Genomic DNA, 11,588 nt, shown 5'->3' with positions numbered 1-11,588 from the left:
TACCTTAATTGGTACATGTGACAATAAACTGACCTTGAAAACTTGAAACAGAAAGTCAAACATTGATCAATGGTGAATCATTTTAAAGGTGTAAAATCCACATTTAACCATTGTGTTGGGGGAATATAAAAATGGTGTTGGTGCTGCAAATCTTTGAAACACCACGGGTTCTCTCAGAGTGTTTCCCAGTCAAACTGTTAAGGCCTTGACTAAATCAACTTGTTTGAGAAATTCATCATTGCTCTACAAGATGTTCTTTGTGTCTGTTTCTATATGAGCCATAATTAAGAGAGCAACTGGGCCCGATGTGAAAGCTAGATATAGAGTACAGATTAAACACAAAATTCACTTCAACATGACATTAAACTCAATTTGACTTGAATCTGTGACCATTTTTCTTTTCTTCAAGGAGATTTTAAGCATAACCAGAATCGTTTCCTCTATGTACCTGATAATTTTTTTTAAAAATTAATTTAATTGAGATTTAATTCAATTCAACATGGAAACATGACCTTTTCCCATTTGATAGGCACCCATGCACAACCATTCACATACACCATCACTCACAAGATACAAGATACATTTATTTGTCACATGTGCCAGTTGGCACAGTGAAATATGATCACCATACAGCCATAGAATAAAATAAAGAACACTACACATGATAGAGTTCAACATAAAACATCCCCACACAGCAGAATCAAAAGTTTCCCACTGTGAGGGAAGGCACCAAAGTCAGTCCTCTTCCTCTGATGTTCTTGATGTTCACCCGTGGTCGGTGCCTCCCGAGCCCTCCGCAGTCGCCGCTACGGGCAGCCCGCCGCTCAGGCCCGCTCAACGGGATGTTGGAACTCTGATGTCAGAATGGGAGGCCAACCTCAGTGGCTTGAACCTCTGAATCGGCCGCTTCCCACCGGAGTCCGCAGCTCCCGATGTCCCCAAGCCACGCTGGGCAGAGATTCATGCTGATGGACCTCGGCAAAGGGCCCCAGGGACTCCACGATGTCGGTCAGCATCTCCCGCGCTGGGAGCTCCGCGAACCACAGCCCCGCGATGTTGGAGCAGCGGGCCCAACGCTCCGGAGCTCCAAACGGCGATCCAGGTAGGTGAATCCAGCGCCACGCCGCCGCTGCTGAAGCTCTGGTCCAGTCCCCGGTCTCCGGGAGGAAAGGCCGCTCCGATCCAGCTGGTAGGCCGCGAGGAGGGGGGGCGAGGGCACGACACGGAGAAATTGTCGCATCCTCGCCAGGAAGCGACTGGGAAACGGTTTCCACTTACCCCTCCCCCTCCCCCACATAGAAAAATGAAAAAATCCCCAAAACAAAACTGTTTAGACAAACTAAAATAAAAAAAGATAGGAAAAAACGGACAGACTGTAGGCAGAGGCGCCTTCAATGCAGCGCTCCTAGATACGGCCGCAGTTTGTACGATCTACAGGGATGCACTGCAGTAATTCACCAAGACTTCTCTGACATTACCATCCAAATCCACAACCTCCACCAGCTAAACGGACAAGGGCAGCAAAAGCAGCAAAATCACCTCCTAGAAGTTGCCCTCCAACACACATACCTTCCTATATATAAATATATAATTCTTCCTTCATTATTGCTGTTTCATTGGAACTCCCTCCCTGGAACTCCCTCCCTATCAGCATTGCGGATATACCCACTCCTAAGGGATTACTAATTCAAGTAGGCAAATCACCACAAACTTTTCAAGAGCAATTAAATGCTGGCTCAGCCTATGAAATCCACATCCTTTGAATGAATAACAAAAACTGACAGAGTTTGGGATAAAGTACCTGATAGAGCGTGTGTAATTACACATGCCAATGATAAATCTACCAAGGGGTCCACTGAGAAATTTGGACTTTATTGGTGTGGATGTCGGTCTGGGAGAGAATGCTTTTCCTTCCAGTGATTCTCATGGAGCCAACAATCTCCGGTGTTTGGAGGTGCCTGGTGATCATAGCTTAAGTATCAGAAGCAGAGTGTCCAGCTGGATTAACACAATTCTGTTTTTGTTAGTGGTGATGTAACTGGTAGAAATATCTCTCCACTCTTCTCCTTCACCTCCCTTTGTTTACATCTCCTCCAGATAGGTCAGCTTCACCACCCTCTCTCAGCTCGCACTGGTGGGCGGCACAATTTTGCAGTGGGTAGAGCTGCTGTCTCCCGACCACAGTGATCCTGGTTCAGTCCTGACCTCTGGTACTATCTGCGTGGAGTTTGCATGTTCTTCCTGTAACCACATGGATTTTTATCCAGGTGATTTAAGGGCCTATCGCACTTGGGCGACCTAATCCGCTAGTTCTGGCGTGTTTGCCCTGACTCATACTCGCAGCATGGTCGACACGAGGTCGTAGGAGGTCTTCGTAACTCTCCTTCATGCTCGAGAGTGGTCTCCGCGTACTCGAGGCCTCAGCTAGGACGTGGCATTTTTTCAATGTGTTAAAAAATGCCCGTGGGTAAAAATGGTCGCCATGGAACAAAATCGATACTTTTTTTACTCTTAGGTTTAGTCGTAGTAGGTCGTAGTACGTTGTAGTAGGTCGGCATGTTAGTCGTAGGTAATCGAGGGTAGTCGAAGGTAGTCGAAGGTAGTCGTAGATAGTCTTCATCATAGTCGAAGGGAGGTCTTTTAAGAATAAGGAGTAAACCATTTAGAACGGAGACGAGGAAACACTTTTTCTCACAGAGAGTGGTGAGTCTGTAGAATTCTCTGCCTCAGAGGGCGGTGGAGGCACTTCTCTGGATGCTTTCAAGAGAGAGATAGACAGGGCTCTTAAAAATAGTGGAGTCAGGGGATATGGGGAGAAGGTAGGAATGGGGTACTGATTGGGGATGATCAGCCATGAACACATTGAATGGCAGTGCTGGCTCGAAGAGCCGAATGGCCTATTCCTGCACCTATTGTCTATTGAAGGGAGGTCGAAGGAGGTCGTCTTCACTCTCCACTATTCGGTGTCCAGTTTTCCCGAAGTTAGTCGTAGCTAGTCGCAGCTAGTCGTAGCCAGTCGAAACTAGTCTTCAATATAGTTGAAGGAGGTCGAAGGAGGTCTTCTACATAGTCGAAGGAGGTCTTCAACATGTCATTTTTTCAAACTCTTCTAAGCTCGCCAATTAGGTCGTCCAAGTGGAACAGCCCTTTAGTTTTCTCCCACATCCCAAGGAAGTGTGGAATGTGGGGAGAATACAATGGGATTAGTGTAAATGAGTGCTAGATGGTCACTGCAGACTCAATGGGCCAAAGCAGTTAAAAAAATCTTCCCCTCACCTGGACTTCACCTATTCCTCAACCCCTTCCCTGCTACAATCCTCCCTCTGGCTTCAAAATTCACAACTCTTCAATCCTGTCTCACACCTCTGCTTTTATCCCTGAACTTTGATCCAACACACCGCCTATCAACACCCACCTGTGTCCACCTATTACCAGTCTTCCAGTTTTCTCCCCCTCCCCACCCCACCCCCCCCATCCCTACAATCAGTTCGAAGCAAAGATCCTATAGCGGAGATCTTTGGTCTGAAGCAGGGTCTGGACTTGAAACGTGACCAGTCCATGTTCTCAAGAAATGCCTGATCTGCTGAGTTGCTCCAGCACTTTGTGTTGTTTTGAGTTAGAAAACAAACATGTTTTAAGTTACAGAGGATGAGTTATGAAGGTAAGGAAAGGGCTGTGTATGATTGGGTGGGAGGTCAAAATACACTGAATGAACAGGTGTTTTGTGTAGAGCCATACAGCACATCAAAAACAGACCCTACGCCCCACATTGACGTTGATACTATCTTATTCCCGCATCGATGAACGGTGATCATGCGGAAACATTAACTTCATGAATTTCCTGCATTTTCTCTTTGATATGTTATTCAAAAAAGTGTTTCTCGTCTAACATTAACAAGCTAATTTCTAACCTTAGATTTTTCCTTGAACAAAGATCTCTGCTAAAACATCATAATGTCTGGCAGCTGAATGGCAAATTAATGCAGATGCTGGCCATCTGAAATATAAACGAAGGATGCTGAACTCGATCAGGTCGCTTCTGTGGAGATCAGCATTTCACACAGCGCCGACCATGCATTAACCCGCTTACACACAGATACCTCTTTACATCAGCAACTGATACATGAAGCTCACCAAGCAATTGAGGATCTTTGGGAGGATGGTTCAAAATACTATAATATGATGAATGATAGCCGTGCCTCTGCATATTCTTTGTAACGCGTTTTTAGGCGATTTTGTGTCATTTAAAATGTAAAAAATAATGAACCCACTTTTGTTTTGTTTAAAAAAATGCAATTTACGATTAAGGTGAAAAGAGGGATTGGTTATTACTGTAAATTGCGGCTCGTTGATAGTGTTGCCGTTGTTGCTGATGTCAAGTTTTCCATCGATGTGGGCTGCCCTCTTCACCGAGGCTTTCCTGTTGCGCTCGCTCCCTCCACCAGTGTGGGAGTTTGTTTCCCCTTCACTCCGACGTGTCGGCGGGCGAGGGAATCCTCAGAATTTCGACAACACACAGGGGGCTGGGCTGTCTTGCTCACTTTACAGAGAAATACGTGGGAGAGCCGAAGAATTGAAACGTTTTAACGAGAGTTCCGTCGAGAAAGCAATTGTTTTTTCATAAAGGGATTCCCCTTTGATAAGAGCGAGGTTGGGTTTCTCTTTTATACATGTGCACATATATAGTGGAACAGCCTCACGCACAGACTTGATTTTTTGTTTTCGTGATTTCTTAGTGGAGTCGCTGTAATTTGTGCATTGACCATAATAGTAAAGACCCAAAAGAGTCGTCCACGGGACACATCATGGTAAGTTAGATCTTCTTGTCCTTTGTATGTAGCACAATGTGAATCTGTTTATAGACAATTGTCTCGACTTTACAATCACATGGGCAATATGCACCCAGTACATGTCTGGCCGAATTGATTCCAACTCTGTGAATTTTATTCAACTGTTATCATCTGAATCGTTGGGAAATCAGTGCATGTTTTGTTATAAATACATATAGTTATGTACAATATTTATATATATATATAAACATAATTAATCATATTTAAAGAATAAGTGATGAAGCATTATACTTGCGAAATATATAGCAATATTACAGTAGATAGACTCAAAAAGCTGGAATAACTCAGTGGGTCAGGCAGCATCTTCGGTGAAAAGGAATAGAGAAAAAGGAGGATCTTGACATGAAATGTCACCTATTCCTTCTCTCCAGAGATGCTGCCAGTCCCGCTGAATTACTCCAGCTTTTTGTGTCTATCTTCAGTTTAAACCAGCATCTGCACTTCCTTCCTAGCAATAGTTGAGTGTTATTTCCTTTACAGATCTGCACAGAGTAAATCTTACACTGCCATTCCACAAATTCTTTCCCAGCTATCATATAATGATTTATGTGAAGGGTTGTGTCTGCTCTCAAAATATTTAAACCAGATACATTTGGTTTCAAAATGAGATCAATGGAACAGGGGTAAAAATTGCTTTCAATGAGTAAAAATAGGAAAAGCTGAAACCATTCTTCAAATTATTCAGCTTCGATGAACATAGAATGTAGAACAATGCAGCACGGAATAGATCCTTTGGTCCACAATGTCCTTGTCAAACATGATGCCAAGTTAAACTAATCTCCTCTGCCTGCATGTGATCATTGTCCATCCATTCTCTGTACTGTATATCCTTGTGCCTATCTAAATTCCTCATGCATGCTACTTTTGTGTCTGCTTCCACCACCACCACCCCTGGCAGCACATTCCAGGCACCCACCACTCTCTGTGTAAAATATTTACCCCACACATCTGCTAAACACTTCACACCTGTGATGTGATGATCCCAAAAATGTGCGGGGTGTACGTTAATTGGCCCATGTTGTGTGGAGGGAGAGAATGCATAAGTGAAATAATGTACAACTAGTGTGAACGGGTGATCGATGACCAGCATGGACTCGATGGGCCAAAGGGCCTGCTTCCGTGCCGTATCCTTCAATCATTAACACTGTATCAAAGATGATCAAGTCTGGAACATCACTGCACAGATTTGAAAAAAACAAGGTATAAATGTAGAAAAACAGGGCAATGTAGACACTGAACTGCATAAGCAATATTTGTAATAAAGAACTGCAGATGCTGCTTTAAATTGAAGGTGGACACAAAAAGCTGGAATATCTCAGCGGGACAGGCAGCATCTCTGAGAGAAAGAATGGGTGACCTTTCGGGTTGAGACCCTTCTTCAGACTGATGTCAGGGGCGTGGGCCAAGGATAGAATGTAGTCAGAGACAGTAAGACTGGTGGGAGAACTGGGAAGGGGAGGGGATGGAGCGAGCGGGAAAGCAAGGACTATTTGAAGTTAGAGAAGTCAATGTTCATACCGTTGGGGTGTAAGCTGCCCAAGCTAAATATGAGGTGCTGTTCCTCCAATTTGCGCTGGGCCTCACTCTGACAATGGAGGAGGCCCAGGACAGAAAGGATCAGATTGGAAGAACGAGTTAAAGTGCTGATCAACTGGGAGATCACGTAGGTTAAGACGGACTGAGCGGAGGTATAGAGCAAAATGATCGCCGAGCCTGCGCTTGTACAGAAGTTGACACCTGGAACAGCGGATACAGTAGATGAGGTTAGAGGAGGTGCAAGTGAACCTCTGCCTCACCTGAAAAGACTGTCGGAGTCCTTGGATGGAGTCGAGGGGGGAGGTAAAGGGACAGGTGTTGTATCTCCTGCGGTCCAGTGGAAAATACCTGGGGAGGGGGTGGTTTGGGTGGGAAGGGACGAGTTGACCAGGTAGTAGCAGAGGGAACGGTCTCTGCAGAAAGCAGAAAGGGTTGGAGATGGGAAGATGTGGCCAGTAGTGGGATCCCGTTGGAGGTGGCAAAAATGTTGGAGGATTATATGCTGTATGCAACAGCTGATGGGGTGGAAGGCGAGGACAAGGGGGACTCTGTCCTTGTTGCGAATGGGGGGAGGGAGAGCAAGAGCGGAGCTGTGGGATATCGAGGAGACCCTAGTGAGAGTCTCATTTAGGAACCCCCCGTTTCCTAAAGAATGAGGACATCTCCGATGATCTAGTATGGGAAACCTCATCCTTGGCGCAGATGTGGCGTAGACAAAGGAATTGTGAGTAGGGGATAGAGTCTTTACAGGAAACAGGGTGGGAAGAAATGTAGTCTAGATAGCTATGGGAGTCAGTAGGTTTGTAGTAGATGTCGGTCAATAGTCTGTCTCCTGTGATGGAGACGGTGAGATCCAGAAATGATAGGGAGATGTCAGAGATGGTCCAAGTGAATTTGAGTGCAGGATGGAACAATCTTCTTGTGCAATTAATAAAACCTTGCAAATATAGAGTTTAACTGAGCTGGTTTCTTAATTTTCATGCATGGTAATCCCATTGAGCAGATTACTGCCTCAAAATGTATTGCTATTCTTCAGTAATTTCCTGCAGGAATCCCTAAATATATAATTTTGTTAATGTTGGTTATGCGGGGACATGATTTGCAGAATCAATATGTTTCAGAAGATAAACTTGCTACCCTCAGGATAGATTGAAATAGCAATTACACTGAAAAAATGATATTTTGGGAACTAGAATCAAGATATGTTGTAACATTTATAATGTTTGAGAAAACTAGCAGATTTGTGATTGCAGAACTGCAGTTTGCAGCAAACATATCTTATTTCTGATTTATTTAAATATTGTTAATGAATATTTGAATCTGGAAGATTTAAATTAATATAAACAAAAAAGACCTTCCTTACAGTCCTGCATTGAACTTGAGGATTACTGTTTGTGCTGGATTTTTGAATCCATGTTCCTAGCACAGAGGTACACAATAAACGGAATAAAACTTATAAGCATGGCAATGGGCTGGTCAAATAAAATTTTGATTTATAACATATCATCAGCAGTTTCTTGGAAATATATCAAACTATTGATCAAAAAAGGTCGCAAAGTGCTGGGGTAATTCAGTGGGTCAGGTAGCATCTCTGGAGAAAATGGATCAATGACATTTCAGGTTGGGTTCCTTCTTGCTTTAAGAATCCATTTAAGTCTGATATTTCAAAGTGCCATGAATGTACTTCAATAAAAGTTGAAAGATTTCCAATGTGGCAGCACACCCTCCAAATGCCTCCGGAGAGTAAAACAAATCACTTAAACACAACGCTATCGTCCTAATGCCCTTTCATTCTTCACAAGAACTTTGGGCAGCCCCTCGTTAAACTTTTTTTCAAAACTGATACCATTTTATTGCAGGGTTGTTTATCATTTACTTTTGGCAGAAGGTAAAGACCTTCATAGAAACATAGAAACATTGAAAATTGGTGCAGGAATAGGCCATTCAGCCCTTCGAGCCACCATCACCTATCAATATGATCATGGCTGATCATCCAAAATCAGCACCCCGTTCCTGCTTTCTCCCCATATCCCTCAATGACATAAGACATAAGAAACAAAAAAAAAATCCATACTAGTCACAGCAGGCCTTGAATGTTCTTGTTGGGTAGTGACCAATTTTATCCCGTGCCCCGAGTGATAAATCAAGGGATGTTTTCAGCAGAAGGCAAGAATATATGCAAAGGATTGGGATTTCATACTTTCTCTTCAGTCTTAACTCTTTGTGTTTAAAATAAGGTGCCTATTATTGTGTTATTGTGCTTTCATTAAAATTCCATGCTATCAATAAACCTCGGTTATATGGAATCGACATTTCCATTCACTCTGCTTTAAGAATGCTGCATGTGGCTTTCAGAACAGACAAAAAGACGCTGATCCAATCTGCTTGCTTGTGGAAATGCACTTGTCAATGGCACGGCTCTGTTGAAAAAGTGTGAAATAAAAGCATTGACAGAAATGGTTCAAGAAACAAAAACAATATGTTATTATACGAAAGTAAATTACGATTATGTGCTAGAAATAATTAAAGCAGAGTCTGAACTGGTGTAACGATTTAATTGTAATAAATTTTATAGAGAGTTGAACTTGATGCATCTCTTGAATGAATCAAACAAATACCAATTTTGATAAATAATGATAATACTGACGAAACATCTTTGAGCTGAAGCAAAATCATAAAAAATGATATATTCATCGAAAATCATAGAATTAAACAGCACATAATTGGCCGCTCTCAGGATACCTCACCCATGCTGATTATGAAACCTATCGATGCTAGTCCCATTTGCCATCATTGAGCCTGTATCCATCTGTACCTTCCCTATCTAATTACCCATCCAAATGCCTTTTCAATGTTGTAATTATGTCTGTCTCATCCAACTCATTCCAGATAATCACCACCCTCTGTGAGAAAATCACAAACCTCAGAACTCCTTTATATTTCTTTCTTGTCATCTTCAACCCATGCCATTTTGTTCCAGATGCCCCTGTCCTGGGAAAAAGACTTTGATTAACTATTCCACCCAAGAGGTTCACATGTATCTGAAAATAAATAATAACATTGGAGTCAGCTGTCTTTGTTAAATTACCAGCAACAAGAAATACATGTATAGCAATGCAACATTTTTTAACTTCAAATTTGCATTTAAGCAAATGTTTAGAGCAGTACTCTCTGACGTAGTCTCAGATTTGGCTGCTATTTCTCTCTCGATCTCGCAGTTAGTAATCCATGCCTGCTGCAAATATATGCAGGCAGCATTGTCTTTTGTTCTGAAGCCCTTTGCAGTGGAATCAGCTGCTAACATACGTTTCAAGACTTAGCGGTGGACACTTAATACTGGCCTGAAGAGCCAGAAATTGGCTAGTCTCAATGACACTTGATTTTCAACACACCGAGAAAGGAGCAAGGAACAATTGAAAATATAATGGAGTCCTTGAGCATCTATTTGCCTCTTTGATACAGTTTTCAGCTGGGCCTTTTGCAATCCCTCAATGTTGACATTTATTTCAATGGTTGGTAATATAACAAGCTGCAAAGGGACTTCACATTAACAATATTTATTTCCAGAAGCACTTGAGTAGGATATATAGTCAGATTCTTTTTTCCAGTCCAAAGCCTGATGAAAATCTGCTTAGTTTCAAAAAGTAAAGCCCTCCGCCTACTGTATTGTTCTGATTACGACCTTAAAAAAAACAAATGTCTGGAAACTAAATGGCACAGGTCCAGCCATTTTCATCTGCCACTGGAGACTCCAGTCTTCCATTCTGGATAAATATCTGTTCCAAATGCTCTACTAAAATTAAGAATTTTTGAGTAGATTGTAAAGGATTGCAACTGCAATAAAAACTTGATCAAACTAACTTTAGTTAAAATATTTATGTTTCAAAAAACACCACTCCCCAGACAATGTAACTTGCCAATGGCACAGTCCGAATTAAGTTTATAAAAGTGAAATGTAAATGCAAGTTTAAAAATATATATTTTTATTAGAAGTGATGTACAATAATATACTACATGAATAACATATTCCATTTCATGTACAACTTCTTCATTTAAATCTAATAGTAAAGAAAAAGAGATATGAAAAGCAAGAAATATAGAGAGAGAGAATATTATATACTTCGAAAAAGAAAAGGTGATGTGCACTAAGCACAAAGAAAAAGAAAAAGAATAGGAGAGAGAAAAGAGAGAAGAAAAGAAAGAGATAGAAATTGAAAGGGATATGCCTCCTTCATATATTTATCCACCTCCCACCCAGTTCTGAAGCACTTAACTTCTAAGGTTATGTTGCACCACATGCTTGTAATAAATCAATAAACGGAGACCAAATCTTTAAGAATTGGTCTGATTTGTCTGATAGGACGAATCTCATATCTTCAAGGTGTAACATTTCTGACATATTTGAAATCTACATTTTGAGCGTCGGTGTGGGTGCGTTTTTCCAGAATTTAAGTATAATTTTTTTGCCGTTATTAGACCATAATTAAGTAGACATTTTTGAAACGAGGTCAGCTTCCGTTAATCCGAAGATAATCAGTTCTGTATTGGGGTTCAATTTTATTTTAAATAATTTTGTGAAAATTCCAAAGATTTCATTCCAAGATTTATGAAGTTTTATGCAAGAGACAAAAGAGTGTACTATAGTAGCGTTTTGAGATAGGCATTTATCACAGATGGGAGAAACATTTGGAAACATTGTATTCAGTTTGGTTTTCGAGTGATATAATCTTTGTAAAATTTTTAATTGAATTAAGTTGTGTCTTACATTAATCGAGCATTTATGTACATATAGCAAGTGTTTTTCCCATTTGTCTTTCGGAATTTTTATAGATAATTCTTGTTCCCAGTTTCTTTTAATTGTTTCTGCGACTGTTAACGCAAACTAAATTAGGACCCCAAACATAGAATAATTTGAGTGGTGCACTTGTGAGTTTTTAAAAAATGTTTCTCTTTCCTCTTCTTGCTGATTTTTAATGTCAACTTTCAAGGCACATCAAGTCTGGCAAGGAGATTATCACAATAGTTTAAATTAAAAGTGGACGATCAACTTCTTGGGATGGTACTATAGGCCCCCAAATAGTAAATGGGAATTAGTTGGACAAACATGCTGAGAGCTTGCAGGCAACTGCAAGACTGATGGGGTTGTCATTGTAGGGGATTTTAACTTCCCCGATATAGACGGAACTGTCATAGTGCCAAGGG

At 41.4% G+C, this 11,588-nt stretch overlaps 1 protein-coding gene across 1 annotated transcript in view; it reads left to right on the top strand.

Annotated features, from left to right (window-relative positions):
* The first annotated feature begins 4,486 nt into the window (after positions 1-4,486).
* tnip3 (TNFAIP3 interacting protein 3) overlaps positions 4,487-11,588 on the top strand; it is an 86,240-nt gene continuing 79,138 nt past the window's right edge. Inside the window, exon 1 of the mRNA XM_033023666.1 lies at positions 4,487-4,808. Within this exon, the coding sequence (XP_032879557.1) occupies positions 4,806-4,808 (3 nt within the window). The 5' untranslated portion in view covers positions 4,487-4,805. The remainder of the gene's footprint in view (positions 4,809-11,588) is intronic.

Source organism: Amblyraja radiata, chromosome 1, assembly GCF_010909765.2.
Source record: "Amblyraja radiata isolate CabotCenter1 chromosome 1, sAmbRad1.1.pri, whole genome shotgun sequence".
Classification (NCBI taxonomy): domain Eukaryota; kingdom Metazoa; phylum Chordata; class Chondrichthyes; order Rajiformes; family Rajidae; genus Amblyraja; species Amblyraja radiata.
This window is presented reverse-complemented; position numbering and strand designations above follow the sequence as displayed.